This window comes from Platichthys flesus, chromosome 12 (assembly GCF_949316205.1).
Source record: "Platichthys flesus chromosome 12, fPlaFle2.1, whole genome shotgun sequence".
In the NCBI taxonomy this organism is placed as follows: domain Eukaryota; kingdom Metazoa; phylum Chordata; class Actinopteri; order Pleuronectiformes; family Pleuronectidae; genus Platichthys; species Platichthys flesus.
Genome location: NC_084956.1, coordinates 14,618,821 through 14,639,613, shown reverse-complemented (window position 1 = coordinate 14,639,613; position 20,793 = coordinate 14,618,821). Strand labels below are relative to the sequence as shown.

The following is a 20,793-nucleotide window of genomic DNA, read 5'->3' as shown; positions in this document are numbered from 1 at the left end:
GGGAAATCTCTCCTGGTTGACCTTTAATAACTCACAGACGCATGTAACTGGCGTCAGGGTCTAAAGATGATTAAATGGTGTCACAAGCTTAAATGAACGGGAACCAACAGTTACAATGAGGCACACTTTAAACATAAGGGTAATATGGGGATAAATAATAATATGACAATATTTGTGTTTTTGATTCTTAAACTTTGTTGTTATGTATTTACCCAAGTTACTGTACAAACTCCAATATGGTGCTCAGAGTTAAGCCTCTTTTTGTGCGTGATGCGGCCAACATTTGTCAAATTTACTAAAATGACAAACAGAAGGAATTTGAAGAAAGGGTCATTTTCATTTCATATTTTTCCCCTGAACTAATTTCCCTCCTGCTCTACTTCAGCTGAGTGATCCCCTCTCCGATCAGATGTAGTTGGATGAACACTGGTGTCTCTCCTCGTGACGTCGCTCCATCCTCATCATCTCCTGGTTCTTTTAAAGGCGCAGTTACCGCTTCATGCTGTATCCCATCTCTCTCTCTCTCCCTCTGTGATCTTTTTCCTCCCTCCAAAGCTCTGCTCACCCATGTATGCAGTGGTCTGAGCCTCAGCTGCATATGAGCATCTCCATTTTTCACACACACACTTTGCTCAGGTTGGATTCCTTATGTAATGTAGCTTTTTTTTATATAGCAATGGCTTGAGAATATATGTGACAGCTGCACAACGGGCAACGCAGTGCAGAGCATTTATTAGTCACCGAGGCACACGCTCTTACAGACAGAAAGGCGTGCACACGCACGCTCTGTCAGAAGAGACCCGGCTGCATTGGCAATGCTGAGTCTGACTGATAACAATGCAGTTCTGCAGAAAGGTGCTGTGCCAGCCATGTAGTGCAAGGGTCACTTCACCACAGGAGGACATGGAATACAGGATGGGGAGCTGCATCGGTATCTCACACAGCCAGGTAAACAGAGGAGAGGAGGGAGGGAGTGTGTGCTGAACTGAGGCTGACTGCAGCGTCGAATCACTGTGTGTGTGTGAGAGAGATAGAGAAGGCAGAATATATTTCCACTGGTCCGGAGCTGAAGCTTCTTTTCCCAGGGAAGAGGCTAAGCGAGAGAGTCGGTGCTCTCCAGTGGTGGAGGAGGGGCGACGTCAGCTGGGAAAAGGAGCTGTTGAGAGCAGGGGGATGAGGAAGGGAGGAGTGTCAGGGGGATGCTGATCGAAGTGGAGGAAGGTGGAAGGCGGGTTGACAGATCCTGAAGAGAACAGATGATGTTTTGAGCGAAGCGGTTGATAAAGAAGAAACGTTCAAGGCAAAAGGGATGTTTATGCTGCGAGTGCTTCGATCTGAGCTGATCAAATCAGTGTTATTTATAGGGATGATAACCATGTTCTCTCCACACACTGAGCTATGGGTTGCCTGTGATGATGGCAGATAATCTAACATAGATTTGTAAATGTTGCTCCTGTTTGCATGGTAGCTTTGTAAATCTGTGCCGCAGCAGGTTTGTGGCAGCAGGAGTGTGTTTCAACTGCTGTCGTAACATGTCAGTCACCACAGAATCTCAGACGGACACTGTGTTCCCCAAGCTGAAGATGAGATAACGTGTGAATGTAAAAGCTGTGGAGCAAAAGTACAAATGAAATAAATATCAGAAAAGCATCTGCAACCTTTCAAATGACCAGTCAAGGGACGAGGAGGCCCCACACCTTGACCTGCTGTCTGAAGCGCGCCTGTTTGTTTACAGCGTTGCCCTAGTTCTCCCCCCCCAGCTGACTGACAGGTCTACTGAGCCTGTCAGAGCAGGTGACACCCCTCCAACGCTCCCCTTCCACCCACAGCCCACCACCAACATTACTCCCAGACATGGCCTCCCCTGCTCTGGTTCGGTCTCCTCCCCTCTACCCTGTCCTGTGTCCACCCTTCGTCCTCTCCTCCCACTCAACGTGTAATTCATAAATATAGCAACAGACTCCTTAGACCGGGGGGGGCCAGAAACAAACATTGGCCTTGAGCACGACAGTAAACACAGTGAAGGGGGTTTGTCAAGAGGCAGACGCTGTGTCGAGAAAAGTCTCTCTTGTTTGCTCTGGTGAGTAGTTCACTGTGCGTTAAAGAGTTGATTTTGGACGATTGGTTTGGTTTATAATTGATGAAAGAGTCAAAACATGAAAATGGAGGATGAAGGGGTGAAGGGGGAGATCGGGGAATGCATGCAGTGGAATTTGCATGACTTTGCTGTATAGTGGGATTATTTCAATCGACCTATTATAGTTGCCATCGGCCAGGTTGAAGAAAATGGTTTAAACTACAACTTCAACCCCTGCATAGAGTGTTCACCTGTTTTCCTTGTTCCCCCACCTTGCTGAACTGTCATTTTCTATTATCTGAGACGTACTGTATTCTATGTTGGTTTTAAAACATTAGAACCGTAACTGGTTTAGTTCGGAGGCTGTGCTGCTGCTGCTGGGTCTTTGTGCCAGCGGGTGGGGGGGGGGGGGGGGGGGGGGGGGGTCAGGTAAGGGGCAGGAAACAGGGTAACCTCACACTCTCGGTGTCTCAGCAAAGACACGCGGTGCTCATCCAAAACCACATGAGCTTAAAGGATCATGTTGAGTGACGATGAGGTGACAGGAGACCTGGCAACAGTCTGATCATATGATTTTCCCCGATTACCTGTTGGTGCTGCCAGAAAAAGCCCCAAACACTGCTGCCAGTTCAAGTGCGCAAACAAACACACACACACACACACGTCCGCAGAGTGCAGGCTGAAATTACATCCATTCACACAAATAGCCAGAAGGCAGGCACTGCATGGTGAGGGGTGACCACGCTGCAGAATATAAAGAGGAAACCGACTTGTTCTCATGGCATTATCAATGATTGGCATCACAATTTATAATAATTTACAAGTCAGTAAACGGATGAAGTGTTTATTAATTTGTGTATTTGACATTGAAAATGCACAGAGTAGCAGAGATAGCTATACGTTCATTTTCATCTGTAGTCCCTGGGCAGGAAGCAGAGAATAACATCTATGCCAAAAGAGAAACTTAACACTGTAGCATACCCCCCCCCCCCAAAAAAAAGAAAAACACTAACACATACACACACACACAACCCCATTCACCCATTGGTTCACAGCCTCATTTGTTTGGGGATGAAGTGTGAGGGAAAAATTGTGCACAAGACTGGAATAACGTCAAACAGCAGTGGACAGCGTAGATTTCTATTTATATAGTCTTACATATCCAGGTCAGTGCTTTCTGACTAAGCAAAGTCCCTACAGTCATATGAGGAAAAGCATGAACAGCCTCTGTGTGGTGCTGTGTGTTTACTGCTCAGCAACAACACTGATATGTTCATGTGAGAGGAGGAAAGATGCCCTCAGAAGCAGGGTTACGACAGTGGCTCCACTCAACGTAGAAGGCTGCAGTGCTTTTCTTTGAATAAGTGAAATGTCTGTTTTTTTTTCTAAATGTAGTTTTATGTGTTAATATAGAGATGATTAATTTGACAAGAGAAGCTCCTGGGTGTTTTGTGTATCGTCTCGATCCTGATGTTCAATCAGACGAGGGGCCACAGGTCGGAGCCAGGAGATCTGATATTTATCCAGCTAGGATTAGTTTACGGAATTACACCTCCTCAGTCACTGTGTCCGTATGCTGCAGTCACTCAGCCACATCACCTGCACAAAGTGATACACCACATGTGTAGGTGTTGTTCCAGACTTGAGGGGACCTGCTGTTTATAATTTATCCTAGAGAAATACGTTAAATCCCCGTCTGTATTTACATGACAGTTATTACCTTCACCAAGGAGGTTATGTTTTTGTCTGCGTTTGTTTGTTTGCATGATTACGCAAAACCTACTTGACCCAAATGTTGATTCAGATTCAGATTGGGGGCGTATCCAGGAATGTTTTTTCACTTTCTACAACATTGTGCATTTTCTGAGCATTTTCCTCTTGGACTAAATTTGTGAAATAAGGTGCAGATCCAAATATGTCATCTAGATCTGGCGAATTTAAATGTGGTTTGATTTGGGGACAGTTGGGCCATGGCAGGGTATGAGCTCCACTTAGTGCCATTCTACCTCCAGAAGTTTGGATGCTGTTTTTCCTGCCATGAAGCTCACATCATTTGAGTTAAAGCCTACAGTTTGGTCCTGGGGGGCGGTTTAGCATCCCAGGCCCCCTAATCTCCAAAAGAAGAGGCACTTTCACATTCTCTGTCCCTGCTACTTCAACCTCATACCGAAGAGCTTTAATCCCACGGAGTGTGTGGGACCACAGCACCCCCGTTCCCTCTGCTCCAGTCTCTCTTTGTTGAATGTGGATGTGGCCGAATGCTGATGGTTCTTCTGTGCCAGTGTCTTTCAGACAGTTGATGTGAGGGGCGCCGCTGGTTTGGGCAGTTGTGGCCCTGCAGCTGGCTGAGTCATGGGGAACGAGACCAGCACGACCGAGGCGTTGGTAAGAACGAGTTTCTGCCACTGAATGGCTGGTTTGCCAGTTGCTGCAGTGTGCATACCTTGAACTCTTCCGTGCACGGACGACTAACAAAACCAGCTCTCATGATTACAAACTGTCTGCTTCACGTAGAATGTCTACAGAGCTGCAGACTTTGTGTACATTCCTGTGCTTAATTTGAGGCTTTTGTAATAAGCATTCCGATAACATGCTTTTTGATCTATTATGTGGTTAACCTGTGTAGAGCAGACGTTAGCATTAGCTGTTTATGCCACGACTCACAATATTTGCCAGGATCTATGTTTCCTCTCACACTCTGATTCTACTAAGCTTGCTTTCTTGCTTCTTCAGTTTATTATCCCTCCTGTGAAGGCCTCCTATTGGCATCCAGAGATGTGGTTGCAGTTAACTTGTTATTTTGAATCTTTTTTGTTTTGTGTAACAATAATTAGAAAAATGACACCGATTGAAAAATGTGCCCATGTGACATGAGGTCTCGAGCAGTGGAATTCAGGATTATTCTAATAGGATTAACATAAACATTTGTCTCATGAGCTATAGACTCTAGAAACTATGTACACTGGAGCTGCCTGGATGTGATTGCAAACTGGGTCTTAAACTAAAAGCTCAAAAACAAGTTGGATTTAATATCCTTGCATTAGTACATACTGCTACAGCTTCATAACTCACTATAGAATTTCCTCTTAAAGATCTGTTTCATTCCCCATTACAGCCAGAAGAGGGCGCTCCAGAGAATGTTGTTCTGTTTCCACCACAGGAAACTCACAATGACAGCTTTCAGGTACAACAACTTCTGTGTGTTTGTGTGTGTGTGAGTGAAAAAGAGGGAGAAATGTTGCTGCATCTTTAAAGAGTAAGTATATTCGAGTAATTATCAAGTAAGTTGTAATTAAGAACAACACTGGTTTAAGAGAGAAAACCAATTCTCCAAGTCTTCATTTCTAGAACAGATTGATGCAAACAATTACGTAGTTTTTCTTGTTGTTGAGCCAAAACATTTGTTTTTAGAATACAGTCAAAATAAGTAGATTTTAAACCACGTGTGTCATTATCCCTTCAAATGAAACCTATCTCAGACTGTACTGGCCGTGATGACTCAGTTTGAATTGGTTTATTTTTATCCCCTTGGACCTCAGCCATTGGAGAATGCATCTTTGATGTTTGTTATTCAGTCTAAATGCAACACTGATACAAATAAAGCCCCTTTCAAAACAAATTTACGTGCTGTTCAATAAAACAGATGTCACAAGAAGATAAATACTAAATATCTTTAACTATACCAGTAGTTACGAATTCACCATACCATTAAAATGAGCCTTAAGAGAAGAAATAAACAAATAGTGACTTTGCCTGTCAGACATCTCCACTTCCACAGCTTAGAGGCTTGAAAAACAAAAGTCACCTTTAGTGACGAGTTGTGATTTAAAAACAGTTAGTAAAGGGCCCTGCTGGAGGATCTGAGTCAGTGGTCAGAGCCGTAGGGGTTATAGCAGATATAAGCAGGAGCATAGCCATTCTAAACCAATTGTAAAAAGCTTCAATTCAATTGAGAAACTCACAGGTGAACAGTGAAGTGAACCAAGGGTCTGTGTAATGTGATCACTTCTCTGAGCACTTTTTTTGTCTGGTTTTATCACCTGGTTGTGCATTTCCTGGTGTTTGAGGATACAAATGAGAAAAGTGTCACAACAAAAAAATGCGTTTAATCCTAAACAGTTTACTCATCATGATGTATTTTTACATTATGTTTGTGTTTCTTGAGAATCACCCAAGTATAAAAGTGGCTTAAATGTCCTTGTGTAGTGATGAACACAGGGATGATGTCAGACCTTAGCAACACAGTGAGGTCAGAGCAGGATGAGAAAGGTGCTGTTGGGATGCAGCAGGATGTTGTGCATCTCTGTGCAAGTGCATGTAACCAAAGCTTGTTGGAAGTGTAACCTGATCCTCTCCCAGAGGGTCACTGCAGGTCCGACCCTTGGCCTAATTCCCAGCATTCACCTGCAGAGGCACTGTCAGGCAGCCAGTGCAACCGGCCAGGCATGAGGCACAGAAGGAGGGAGGGAGGAGGCTGAAGGAGAGGTGCATAGGGGAAGAGAGAAAAAGAGGGAAGGGAGACACAGGAGGAGGAGGAGGAGGGGATAGAGAGAGAGGGAGAGGGAGAGGGAGAGGGAGAGAGCTGCGTGGAAAGAGTTTACAGTAGAGAGGGGGAGGGAGGAGTATTGTCAGCATAGGCCAGCCCAGTCAAGTCTCAGCAGCACGGACTGTGTCTGCCAGTGTTTGGAAGTGTAGTGTTTCTAAACTCAACTCACACTATCACACACACTTACTGCAAAAGCACAGAGGAGGCTCATGGAAATTTAACAGGGGAGCGGCTGCAATAGAGGACAGAGGAGGAGGAGGAGGAGGAGGAGGAGGAGGAGGAGGAAGTTAGCTGAGTCAGTCCAAAGGAGAGGAGGGGAGAGAGAGCGTCAGCAGCATCATGTGCTGCGGCATGTTTGTGTCGTCGTCGGCCCCTCTCATCAAAACACAGAGGCTGCCAGTACAGTAGAGCAGCAGCAGGGGAGCTGCACTGAGAGAGGAGAGAGGAGCACACTGCTGGGTGAGTGCAACACAGAGGGGATGCTGGTGGGATAAAAGTTGTAGTGACAGATGTGTTTCATTCTGCACAGGATGGTGTGTGTGAGTGTGTTTGTAATGCGAGGGCCTGCTCCTGCTTTCCTCTCTGTTTGTGTGAAGCCTTTAAGTTTAGCACATGGACACTGTCAAGTTCACTTCTGAATGATTGTTGGAGGAGCGGCAGTTTCCAGGCAGCCTTAGCTTGCTTTCTGTTTTGTTTGCACGTGGGTTAATTAATAACAGACTGCTCTTTCTGTGTGTGTTGGGTCAAACTTACTGAGACATCTCGTCACCTGGTAACACTGACTCCATAATGAACTTTTTAAATGGCCAGTAACATGGTGAAGGGCTGTGAGGTATAAATTTGAGCATTATCTGCTTTCTGGTGTTGTTTCTGTATCACACATGTCTAGTGACAAGGTCAGGAAACAGGAAACCCAAGACACGTCAACAACATACAGCCGTCTTAGGATCAAACTGTCTTCATCTCTGCGTGCCTGACTTTGAAGGTGTGAAGGGTTTTATTTTTATCCGATTATGTAACATCAACAGAGAAGGTAACAGCAGGTTACAGATTAACGCTCGTATCTGAAGATGAACTGTTTTTGGATTCAGTTTCTTCTTTTCAGTTTTAGATTTTTACATTGAAATCAAATGTGGTGCCATGTTTCTGAAAAAATGTTTTTACGAGAAACATATCAGGAGTGCTCCAAAATAGCACCTTTAAAAATATATCTGTCTACATAGATGAGATGAGAGAGGTTACATGTAATTGGCCAATGATTATCAGTCTTGGCACGGCAGAGTTTTTGTTTCCCGGGGACACAGGTGAATCCAGTGTGTCAGAGCCACACACACACACACACACACACATGCACACACACACACACAGGTGACCATTCTTTAGTCCATCTTTTAGTACAACATTATATTGTCTTCTTGTTCTAATATGTATAATATTGTATTGGCATTTTCTGTTTATTTTTTGGATATTTTTAAATGGTTGTGTAAAACTGTCAGGCCTCAATTACATTTCTCTTTCATAAATATTTAATAATTATATTTAACCCATGTATTGACATGTTAGTATTGAAAATTTGTTTAACTCCACCACATTGATATCTGCCCAAGCCCCCAAAAATCCACATCTGTACGGCTCTAAAAACTATATTCTATAAAACAAAAATATATTAAAATGTATAACAAGTAAAAGTAAAATGTATGTTCTGTGGATTTGTCTCTAATCCATTCTTGACGACAGCGACCTCTGCGCGTGTGCAGCCATGTTGTCTACTTCATACATAATGAATGAATGGATTCGATTCCGAATCTCAGCACCCCCTCGACAAACAGCCACGTTATGTCCTTCTGTGCACACACACAATCAAATCAACTCACCTCTTAGTTCAGCTTAAACTCTCAGAGAGAAACGGCTCACATGTACACACATGTCCCAGATGATCTGAATGTTAAAGGGCTGCGTCACATTGCCTGCATTCGCACACCTTCATACAGATCTGAGTCAGTGAGGGTGAGATAAGGGAAACACGTCCACCGCTGCAAACCGAGGCTTCACATGCGGGACAAATTCCATCACAAGAGTCCACAGCTGAATGTTGTGTGTTGTGGATGCCAGTGTTGCTGCAACATGATGCCACAGCCAAGTGTTGCGGTGTGTGGCTGCGGTGTGGGAGACAGAAAGAAAGACAGGTCACAGTTTGAACATTTTCTTTTCAGGGAAGTGACTGGCAGAGATCAGGAAAGACTTTATCAGCCTAAGTTACTTTGAAGGATTCAAAAGGGAAAATGTCATCTTAATGACACACTCACAAGGAAATTCCTGAAACCACATGTGTGATTATGCTCGTCACAGGCAGCAGAACTGGTTTGTCTTTAATGATTATTCCTACTCGCAGGGTTAAAAAATGTTTTGACACCCTGGGAAAAAACATTGTACAGCAGCAGACGTCCTTATTAGGTCATTCTGAGGTGGAAGACACCATACAGCCAAGCAATCAATTAAGATACCTTCAATTAATCACCTTAATTAATCAGTAGTTAGTGCAAACAACGCTGCAGAAATGAGTCCCATGCTGCGAGCCTGGAAATAGTCCTTTCATTTCAGTAACAGCTAAATTAAAAACAAGCTGAGGAACAAAGACGCCATTTGAAAGAAGTCGTTTAAAGGACATCTTCAGTCTAAAGGACTTATGTATTATACAAATGACCCCTTAGTTAATCGCTTAACACATGGGTGGAGTTATTTGTTCATTGTGTTTGGCTTTGAGCCTTAATTCTGACGGTGTTCTCATGTTTGCCTGTAACACGCTCACACTTGTTTAAATACACACGCTGTCATGCATAATCCAACAGAGACTTCAGCATGAAGTGTGCGTCGCCTCAGTCATGTTCCTCTGATCCACAGGCTGAAGTTGAGAGTTTGACCCAGAGGGACGACAGGACGCTGCTGACCGAGGTCTCGGCGAGCCTGCAGAGTCTGCCTCTTCAGCCGGTGTACCCCGACGTCCCGGTCCTCACCGGAGTGGAGGAGAGTGGAGGTGCTGCTGCAGACCAGGAGGACAAGGATGAGCTGGAGTTTCCACACGACCTGCTGCCCAGTCTAGACTTCAGCAGTGAGTTCAACATCTGGGGGTCATCGCTGGGGTAAGTTCAGGGGTCATACACACACATACAGTCACATGTTTGTGCATACACAACTGTGCATGAAAGATAAAACCTAGGACTTGATATCCCATAAAAAAGAAAGCCTACCGTCTACTTGGTTTTTGGTGGCTGTTACAGTTACAGGAAGTGTGGTTCATGTAAATTAACTACAGTTGTTTGCGTTCCTTGTCTGTTTCCTGAACAAACAGAAGGAAGTAAAACCAGACTTTTTGGATTTTCTACGTAAGACAGATCATAAACCTGCTGTCACTATAGTTGCTTTTAGACATGAACTCCAGGCAATTTCCGCACAATGGGTCCGGCCTTTCACGTATGAATAACGCAGCAGGAGATTTTCTGCTACGCATTCACAACATCAAAGAAATCTCCAGAACATCCGGGAGACGTGTGCCTGAAGTAGGACGTGATAAATTAGTTCCGCTGCGGAGATCATGTGTTTTTGTTTACAGCACATTGACTTATCCCCAAAAGCACTTCTGACATCTTCGCCTGTGTCCTCTATGTCTATGAAACTGTTTTTTATGTCCCTCAGATATTTTTTTTATACTCTCATACAAAGCCCCTCTGGAGAATGTCATGAGATTATCTGGAGTTCAGTGCATGTCTGAAAGCAGCCTATGGAGCATTTGTCCTTTGAAAGGCCTTGAAAACCAATTTTCTCAATAAGCACCGCATAAAAAGCAATGAGAGATGCTCTGTATTTAAGTTTTTTAAGTGAGTGGGGTCCAGCAGGAAAACTGCACAAGTCAAAGTTATGGATAAAAATCTAATTATAGTTGTGACATTGTTGTCGGTCATCGTGGGACAGGAGTCTATCCCAGCATGCACTGGCTGAGAGGCCGGGAAAGACCCTGGACAGGACACCAATAGATTGCAGGACTAACACATAGACAGATAGTTACAATGTGATTTAGTTTTAATTGGAAACATTTTTCAAAGTCTATCTTTACTTTGACAGCACATACTTTATCATACACAGACGCACTTTATCATACTTACAGCTTATAATCAACTTGTTTATTCCAAACCAATAAAATATAGTGTAGAAATGAGATACTCTGGAAGGTGCAGGGTCACCATCAATAAAGTCTCATATTAGAATTACTGTATAATGGCATATTTATATATGCTCGATTTATGGCTGCAAGGGAACAGATATTTATGAAAAACACAGTCAAGGTAAACGTTGATGTGATATTGATTTGTTGCTTGTGTGAATGTCTGCAGAGCTCAGACGAGCTCAGGGGAATGTGAGCAGGTGAACCCTTTGCTGGCGAGCCTGCAGCATCACGTGGAAGTGAGTGGACCGCAGGTGGTTCTAGACACAAGGTACCTGAGAGACTCAGCATGAGGAGAATGATGGTTTGGGGGGGGGAGTCTGCTGTGGGAGAGTGGTCTGCTGTGGGAGAGTGGTCTGCAGTATACTGTATAAAGATTAAAACCAAGGTGCTTTGAGTGTTCAAGTATTTCTAACCAGTGTGATGGATGTCACTGTTCGGGTGAGGTCTTGGCTTGATGTGTGGTGACTCCCTTGTTTCACAATCTGAATCTGGTGAATTACGTGCGAACTGACTGTCACCTGGCGCTCTGCTTTTGTCTCAGAGAAATTGCACTAATGTGTTGAAGGCCTGAATGAGTTCTGTGTGACGCCCCAAATAATATTGCTCCTTGTGTAACACCTTGATTTCTTAAAGCATTTCCAAGGCAGATTAAAACCTTAACAAAAGATGAATTAAAAATAAACAGAATTCCTGCAAAGTACCGGGACAAATGTGAACATAGTCTTAAAATGCAAAACTGCAAGAAAACTAGTCCTCTGCTAACTTGTTGAGTGTGTTTTGTTGTTCCACCCCTTAGCAGGATGAGTGCCAAGTGGATTAGATTCAGGCCTGTGTGGCAGGCTAGTCAGGTGAGGTAGGTAGTGGTTGTTCTTACAAGGAAATGACAGAGCTGAGGAATCATATTGGGTCAAGCATTAACCAACCACATACACTAACACTTATAAAAGGATCGTATTTTCAACTTTATTTATGATCTTATATCTGGACATCCGTAATGACTCGAGTAGGAGTGTAGATTATGTTATGTATGTTACCTATATAATAATGATCTGTACATACTCATAATTGGACTTAGAGATTAAAATGAACCCATCACCATTTTCCTGTAAGACAGTGGCTGAGCAGTGACTCAGCAAGTACAACTGGAAGAGAAATAGCTACACTGCACCTGCTCTTGAACTTCTTAATGCTAACTGTATACATTGAGACGTGTGATGCAGGGTCATTTCTGCTCTGAAATACTCTTATATTAGCGTATAGGTTTATGGAAAGGTTTATACAGGCAGGTCTGAATTATTTTTAATAATTAGGTATATTATATAATTATATAATACACAATATGGTGGTTATTAGCCTGGTTCATTGACTCTGAACATAAAACAAGTAACATGAGGTACATAACAATAGACACAGAACATAAAATGTGTGTTCTGATGTCTAAGCCAAGAGACTCTGCTTTATTGTGATCAGTATGGAATAGACTGTGTTGTTATGTATAGTACGCAGTAGTTAGCTGCTGCATTAAAAGGGTACAGACTTTTCATAGTGTCCATTATAGGTTCCCACTTAAAAAGTTGGCATGAGCAATACAAAGTCATAATTCCAATACATTATTCACCAATCAAATAATTTAAACCACTCCAGTTTTTAATGGCTGAAATTTTGGTACAACTAAAAATTCAGGCTCTCACATTCAGGAGTGTTGCAAAAGGATGTTGCAAAGCACCCGATCACTTGGCACTCTAAACTATAAGCAGGCCTCCAGGAATGGCTGATTACATTACTTAACAGTAATGAGGATTGTGTAGGCACACAACTGCCTTTGAAATCTGCCAATGTGATTCTGTACTTGGTGTGTATCCTAAAACATGTGTTGTGCTGTGTATGAACATACATGCATGTTCATTAATAGCCATTTGCATAGAATACACCTGGTATTATGTCTTGTAGAGGAATGCGCAAGCCTCAGAATAGGCATCCTGAGGTCAGTTGTGTGTGCGGTGAGCATGGGCTTCAATTGCAGCGCTCTGTGGCATCGTGGAATGACCAGCTGTCTGGCTGACAGTCCTAACTCCTTCACTCTGTCACCCTACCCTCGACTCAGGCCTCATGACAGCGACCCAGTTCCCACAGGTGCCCAGCCTCCACCTCAGCCCACTGCCACACCTCACTCGGGTGTCCGACCCCTGACCCCTCCCTCATCTGCGCTTATAGACAGGGAGCTGCAAGAGGCCTTCCAGGAATGTGAAGAGCAAATGGCCTCTCTGGGCCTTCTTACTCCCACAGAGCAGCCCGGCATCACGCAGGAGACTGTTCATGATGAAGGAAAGAAAACTGTAGGCGTGACAGTTAATAAGTCAAGTGAGTCATCGTCACTGTCTCCAATCATAGTCCAGCCAGGACAAAGCAGTGGAGGCCATGGAAACAACGACACACATGGAAACAGTGAGGCAGCAAACACTCAGAGAGACGTACTTGTGTTTAGTTTCAGGAATTATATACTGGGCACTGGCGATACTGCCGGAGCAGCAGAGACTAAATGTGAAATAAAAGTAACACAGAGCACAGATGGATGTGCAGAGATTAAGTCAGAAGTAGAACAAGAGGTACATGAGCAGAAGAGAACACCCTCATCAAAGTCAGATTCATGTAAAGAAACCCCAAAGGACTTTGTGTCCCCTCAGCATAGAGACGATCTAATAGTGGAGCGTGTTGATTCTATTGCAACCATTGGGGAAAAGGGCAGATTAGATTGTAACACAGTGATTAGGGCCGAAGGCACAGAGGTAATAACAGAGACTGCAGACATAAAGAAAGAAAATAACAGTGATGAGTGCAGTATTAGTGTTTGTATAGCTGAATCTGAAAAAAAAAATGATTTAGTTAATGAAATATTGGGAGGCAACAGACTTCCTTTAAATGATGGTGATGCATTTTCTGAGTTGCAGTCAGAAGCACAGACAGGAACAGACTTTGAGGAGAATCAGTCAAAAACAGATAAGCAGATGAATTCAGCGAGTGCCAGACAGGCCGGGCAGAACAAAGAGACAAAAAAGAAAGAAAAGAAGAAACAAAGGAGGAATAAAAAGAAGAATGCAGAGACTGAACAGAAAGCAAAGGCAGTAGTACAATCTGACAGTGATTTTCAGGCTGAGTCACTCATTCAAGCAGATTCAGAGGCCAAAGCACAATCAGTGTCAGGGGCAGACCTTGTGATTTGTGGAGAACAGCCTGATAATGGATTTGATTACAAGCAGCAGCTGAGTCCTTCAGGACCGCCCAGCCCCCGTCTATCACCCCCACAGAGCAGAGAGGATCGTCTTACTGACTGTTCACCTGCAGATGCCCCATGTGGCGAGAGCTCAGACAAGAACCCGCAGAGGAGGCAACATGCAAACGGAGGTGTTATCAATAACCAAAATACACCCAGGACACATGTCCAAACGGCAGTTATCAATGCCCGTGCTTCTGCTGATGAGAGATCGGATGCACAAACACAGGAGGTTATAGTTACCACGGAAGCAGCGATACTCACACAGGAGAAACTGAGCCCACTCACTAACAGTCCAACTTGTGTGGGAGAGAGTTACATGGAGGGTGCCCTTGAACAGGCTATAGTGGTGGTAGCTGCGTTGCCACTGACAACACCCACGATGCCAGAAGTGATAAAAAGCAAGGGAGAGGGAGAGAGCGTGAGTTGCAATTCACCGGAGAGAGTAGCTACTGTAGCATTTGCAGAGAGTGAGAAAGCAGGAGCAAAGGAGGGATTGGGAGGAAGAGAAAAGTGCCTCAGCTCTGCAGACGGAGAGAGAGAAGGGCTCCCGGACAGCCCTCCTCAGCTCCCATTAATCGGTTCACAGGGAAAATGTGGACTTGCATTCTCGGCCAAAGACAGAGAGTCCGCGTCTGAGAAAGGCTGCAGCGGCAAAATGCCACACAACTCGGCTGAGACGGAAATGAAGGGACCGCAAGAGACCAGCGTTCATGTTGCAGACGCAGAGAGCTCGCCAGCCGAAGAGGGAGACAGAGAGAAGGAGACGCTCCTGTTAGAAGCTTACATCAATAATTCTCCCCTAGGGATACTTACTGGTCCTCATCGTCAGGCTCACAGTGCTGTGGGATTGGAGGGAGCAGAAGAGGGGGGAGGAGGACAAAGAAAGGAGGTGGAAGAGAAAGGAGGGCTTGCTACAGACCACAGTTCATTCAGCCAGCCAGAAGGCTATGCTAGTGGGGTGTCATCAGCTGAGACTGAGAAGTGTCCGCCCACCGATGTTGCACAGTCACAGCCGAAGTCACAGAGCTGGAGGGAGCCGAATGCTGCCGTCGCTGGGAGCATCTACACCGAACAAGACCATCACTCTAACTCCGCGCCGCTCCCCACTCAGCCTGAGCACAGCTCCAGCAATGCAAACAAAGGGGTGAGGGCTGATCTCAAACAGAATTTGATTCCAGGCGAAGCAGTGTCTTTGGGACACACTTGTGAGGAGTCATCCATCACAGAGACAGAGAGAAACGACAGCCAGCTCCTGCTCAAACCTCCGCCTCTGACTACTTCGCAACGAGACCCAGTCGAGCGGCAAACAAGCAACGATCAACAGGTACAGCCTGAGAGTGGCACCACAGAAAGTGCAGCTGAGATCCAAGTTCAAGCCCACAGCAACACTGGTAACCCTGCTATGTCCGGAGGGGCTGTGTTTGTGTGTGGAGGCAGCAGTGGAGGCAACCACAGAGTTCACTTTGCAGATACAGTGAAAGGAGAGGGCAGTTCCTCTGTGGATCTGAGGAACAGGTCGTTGCTGCCGATGGACTGCGCCTCTCTGCCCCCTCTGATTGTACATGAGAGTTTGCATCATCCCGTGGTTGAGGCCAGCTACATCTTCCCAGATTTCCTCAGCTTGAAGAGGCCAGAAATCCCCACCAGTGCAGCGTCTACCAAGGATGAGCCCACAACACAAAGCTTAGCAGACTATCCGAAAGAGCTCGAGTTGGATAAAGAAGATTTGGCAACCAAAGATACCAAGGAGAATGTTGCAATAGATCCGTTAGGTAACAACAAGTCAGTGACCAACACTGTGGATTTACAATCAGCAAAAGAAGCCTGCACAAAACAGCATCCATGTCCTACAGAGACGGATCAGACTGGTAATGAAGAATGTTTTGACCTTTTAAAAACAGCAGGAAGTGCCATCTCTAACCCTGATCTTGGAACAGCTGGACAGGTGTCGACAGAGGAGATCAAGCAAGAAGAGGCGGAAACAATGAAAGATCCTTTAAATCTGTGTTTGTCAAAGGAGAACGAGATGAATAAGTCCCAGGTTGACTCTATAGTTTCATTCAAGCCTGGCGAGTCGCTTTCACTCAGGGATGCCGCTGTCATTCGTGAAGAAAATGAAGGTAACCAACCCCCCCTCCCTTCAAGTTCTGTGTGTCCAGCTGATAATGTTACTTGTGAGCCTCTAAGTGACACCTCTGCTGAGGTACCTGTTGGGACGATCTTTACTGACTTTGATCCCAGTTCAGAACCTGTAACTGTCACCTTAGCCTGCACTGCCTCTATTCAGACAACGCCCAGAGACCCCAGTCATCAGCACCCTACCCCGTTAGATCAAACCGATCCTTTGAATGATCAGCAGAGTGAAAATGAATCAGGGACTTCAGAAGTGACAGTTTCTGACCAGTCGATTCCTGCTATCGATCAATGTGCCAGTAATCCTGCTTTTGTGCTGCGGCCCCCTGGCCCAATGTTGAGTCACTGGGAGTTCATTAATGACTGTGGTATCTGTCTTCCTGAGGATACAGAGAAGCGCATTGCTGATGGTGACGGAACCAAAGTCTCCGGAGATGTGGAGGACACCAAGGGCGGGGAAATGACACATATATCTTTAGCGTGGGATCTGGAGCACGCTGATGTCAGTGCTGAAGGAGATGAAACAAAACTGGAGGATAGAAATTATGCCACAGATGCGGAGATCAAAAATAATGTGATAAATGATGTAAATATCCTATTTTCACCAGAGGGAAATCTGTTTCAGCCTCTTGATGCAGTGGGGGCTCCTGCAAATGATGACTATGATAATTTGATTTCTTTATCTCAAACTGACCCTGACCCTATTGCAATTAAGCCTGTTATCTCTGAAGCTTCCATTCGGAATGACCTCATAAATGATGTCTGCCCACTCAGCTCTGACCCGCCTACCAACGAGGCTGATGATGTGAAAAAAGACAATATAAAAGGAAAATGCAAAATGGAATGTCATCCGTCATCTGTGCTGTTTGAAGGAGACAGGAAAGACGTTGAAGAAGCAACAATGGGAAATCAAAAGGAAAAGGAAAGCAGTAGGGAGCTGCTGATAGGAAAACCACAAGAGAATATTGGACCAGATAAAGAGGCTGAAGGGGAAACTGGAGACCTGCAGCCACCACATAAACATATAGTAGAAAACAATGAGTCACCAATAAGGGTGGAAGGAGAGAGGAAGGGTGGGACTGCATCTGAAAGTGAGACAGAGGCTTCTTGCCTTTCCCCAGACAGACCTGCAGGGTCGTCTAAATACACGCTCAACACAGAGTCTGTTAGGGAACCACAGACTGTTTCTGATCCGAGTTTGTGCCAAACTGCGACAGCAACACTGGAACTCTGCTCTGACAGGGACCCAGTACCAGTTTTGAATGCAGCCTCTGGCCAATTACCAGATCCAAACTGTTTTGCTCAGCAACAGGAGCAACAGCAGCGTCAGGGATCCAGAGACCCCACAGAGGAGGTATCAGGTGGTTGCCTAGAGGGGGGAGAAAAAAAGAAAGGGAAGGCCGAAGCACTGGTTCCAGGAAGAAAAGAGGCAGAAGAAGGAAGAGACGGCGCTGTCGAGAGTTTGTGTCGGTCAGAAAGTAGGAAGGAGTTGATACATGATGACAGCAGAGGCTCAGAACAAGTATTAGGTCTAGAGAAAGAAGCCGCAGATGGATCACAAGCTGTAAAAGGAGTTGACAGGGTATATGTGCCATTTCCCACCAGCAGTGATGTAAATGAGAGTGGAGGGGCTGCTGAGAGAAACGCACCGACTGACATAGTGACAGGAACAACCTGCTCTCCTCTAGGGGAGACAGGACAGGTGGTGGATGGGAATAAAAGCCCTGGGTTAGTGGCAGTTAGTTCAGCTGAAGATTTAATGCCAAGCTCCGAGTGTCTGAGTGAAATGGGTGGTAAAGGTCAGCAAAAAGGAAATCTGTCAGCTGCGTGTCAAGACCAACAAGAGACCTCAATGAACACTGCTGTTCCTCCTGAGTCTGCATCACAGGTACATGAGACTTCACCTTTCAGGATACCGGCTCCATCAAAGCTCAGCACAGATAGTCATGACATTCATACCACTGTTATTCCGAGTGCAAAAGAGGCTGAGGAACCTCGTACAGAAACATTCAGTGCCCTGCCTGATCCTGATAGGCAACCAGAAACTGTGGAAAACGATGTTAGTGCTGCAGTAGCTGTGAAAAGCAACAGTAGTGAGACTGAGGAGTGTGAAATGCTGGATGCAGGGTGCGGGTCTTTTGAGCTGCAAAGCCCCAATAAAAGCTCAGTCACACAGAGCAGCCCAGTAGCACAAACAGCCATAAAAGGCCCTGATGTAGAGGAGATCACAAGGGAAGATAAAGCAGCGTTGGACGGAGAGAAAGCCAGCAGCCAGGGGAACGGACAAAGTGAGAGAAAGGCAATAAACAACGAAGCCAGGGAAAAACAAGAGCTTTTAAATCAAACTCAGAGTCGTTCAGAATCAGTTAAAGCTTCAGAGCTCTGTGAAAGTGGGTTATCAGACGGCAGCACCAACAGGACTGTTTGTCTTTCTGAGGGGAGCTTTGCTCTCCATGAGTCAAAGTTCCCAAAAGATTCTGCCCAATTAGAGAAGCTGCACAATCTGTTGTCCTTATCAAAACCCACAGATGTCAAACGTGACACTGAGGTGAAGCACAGTGTCGCTGCTTCCCAAAGTGAATGTAAAACACTCGATGAAGCTCCTTCCTGCACCTCACCCGTTGAACAACTGTCTGTGGATGTAGAGGCTGCTGAGAGGCCTGATCCTGGACTAACAGCCCACGAACCGGATACTGACTGGATAAAAGCTCTAAAAGAGGCTGCATCCTGTTCTCAAGGTCAACAGAGAGTTAACTCAGTGGAGACCTTAAGGTAAAGACAACAACAGTATGTGTGCAAAGTTGATACACATACAATATGTAGCAATTCTCTTAAAACGCCTAGACCTATGTTAATATTTTGTTGACTTGTGCACTTACATTATTTGAAACTTTTCCAACTATGTTAAAGCCCAGGATATCAATCTTTATATTTGAGGTAACAGAATGGTCGCCTTGTAATTGCATCATATCATCTTCACCCGTGACTTATCCTGTCTCTGCTAGAACTTCAGAGGTAAACAACTTCTGACAAAGGAAAAACGCTCTGCTAGCCAGTCGTAATAATCACGTTTATTCAGTGCCATTTGCTATGTAATGTGATTAAAACAGAATTTTTTTAAATATATTACCTCATTCATGAACAGGATTTAAGACGTGTAAGTCAGAACCTAGAAGAAGGATTTCTGACTTCAGTACATCAATATCTTTACTTTAATTCATATTTCCACGTTGCTGTAAATCTGCGATTTTCACCTATTTATTAGTCGTTTCGTATTCAGAGTACTGCCAATTTTTTCGCCCTGGACTTGTTGGATATACAGAGAGCAGTGTGACAATGAATATGAATGAGGAGGTAAACACAGAGCTGCACTTTGTATTGACTCCAGCTCGGGTCAGATGACTGTGCCTGTTGAAGTCTAATGGAAGTAATGCAGCCCTTTATATTCAAACGATGACATCAGCTGTGACATCGTCCCTGCTCTCCAGGGCAAGAATGAGCCTTATTTTTCTACACAAAACACACTGCTCAACAGCAACAACACAAACACATGGACACCCCACAGCCACACAAACAGACACATTTGTCAGTTGTCAGTCATCCCTTGTGTATATGCTGTTAACTAAAACAACAACCCCCCTCCTCTCTTGAATCTTTCTTTCAGAGCCCTCCCGTCTCTGGAGTCTCCTCAACTAGAGTTTCTCACTCCGACCGAGGAGTTAGCTGCTCCTCTGAAACAGGAGGAGGTCCGACCACCAGACTTGGCAACGGAGAAGTCCACAGAAATCCCACCTCCGAATCGTGTGAAAAAGCCAGTGGATTTTCCTGAACCTTTAAAGAAGTCAGTCGATCTCCCAGAACCAACACAGCTGACAAGTGTCAAGTTTTCCGAACCAACACAAAGCACAAAAGAAGAATCCTCAGATGCAACCAAGAAACAAGAGGAGCCTCCTGAAGAACGTCCAGAAGCCAAAGCTGAGCCGCTAATTTCTTCAGAAATTGAAGCGGGGACCGCAGAGTTCCTAGAACCAGCACAAAGCACAGAAGAGCTGCCAGAATCAACGGAAAATGAGGAACCAGAACCTACAAAGGTGACAACAGAGCCCAGAAAACCTGAGGAGAAGCTGATCAGTGAGCTGTCAGTGGAAGAACCTGTTGAGACCCCACCAGAGGAGCCACTGAAAGAGCCAGCTGAGGCAGAGACTGAAGCAATCCAGGATCCTGCTGAGGAGCATCAGGACAGTAGGTGAGTGTCTCTGTAGAACCAGAATATTTGTAAGTGTTTTCAATGAGACTGGTTCATCTTTACATCTGATAAACATGATAAGGATCTTTGAATTAATGAACCAACTTCCACTCGTCGCTCTGCTTGATCCTGAAGGATCAGTTGTTACCTCTGCCAAAGAGATTATGTTTTCACACCAATCCATTTGTTTAATGGTTAGTTTGATTTGAGGCAATATAACCTTAAAACTGATGTATGGATTTTCACCAAACTTGGTGGGAAGATGTCAGGGAAGAACCCATAACTATGCAGTTTG

General features: G+C 44.9%; 1 protein-coding gene across 2 annotated transcripts in view; it reads left to right on the top strand.

Moving 5' to 3' along the window:
- Positions 1–713: 713 nt before the first annotated feature.
- Positions 714–20,793, top strand: part of tacc2 (transforming, acidic coiled-coil containing protein 2) — a 52,866-nt gene continuing 32,786 nt past the window's right edge. Inside the window, exons 1-5 of one of the 2 annotated variants that reach the window (XM_062400641.1) lie at positions 714–948; positions 9,525–9,763; positions 11,012–11,113; positions 12,950–19,024; positions 19,917–20,498. In XM_062400641.1, the coding sequence (XP_062256625.1) occupies positions 838–948; positions 9,525–9,763; positions 11,012–11,113; positions 12,950–19,024; positions 19,917–20,498 (7,109 nt within the window). In that variant the 5' untranslated portion in view covers positions 714–837. The remainder of the gene's footprint in view (positions 949–9,524; positions 9,764–11,011; positions 11,114–12,949; positions 19,025–19,916; positions 20,499–20,793) is intronic. The other variant, XM_062400642.1, reaches the window with a different exon arrangement.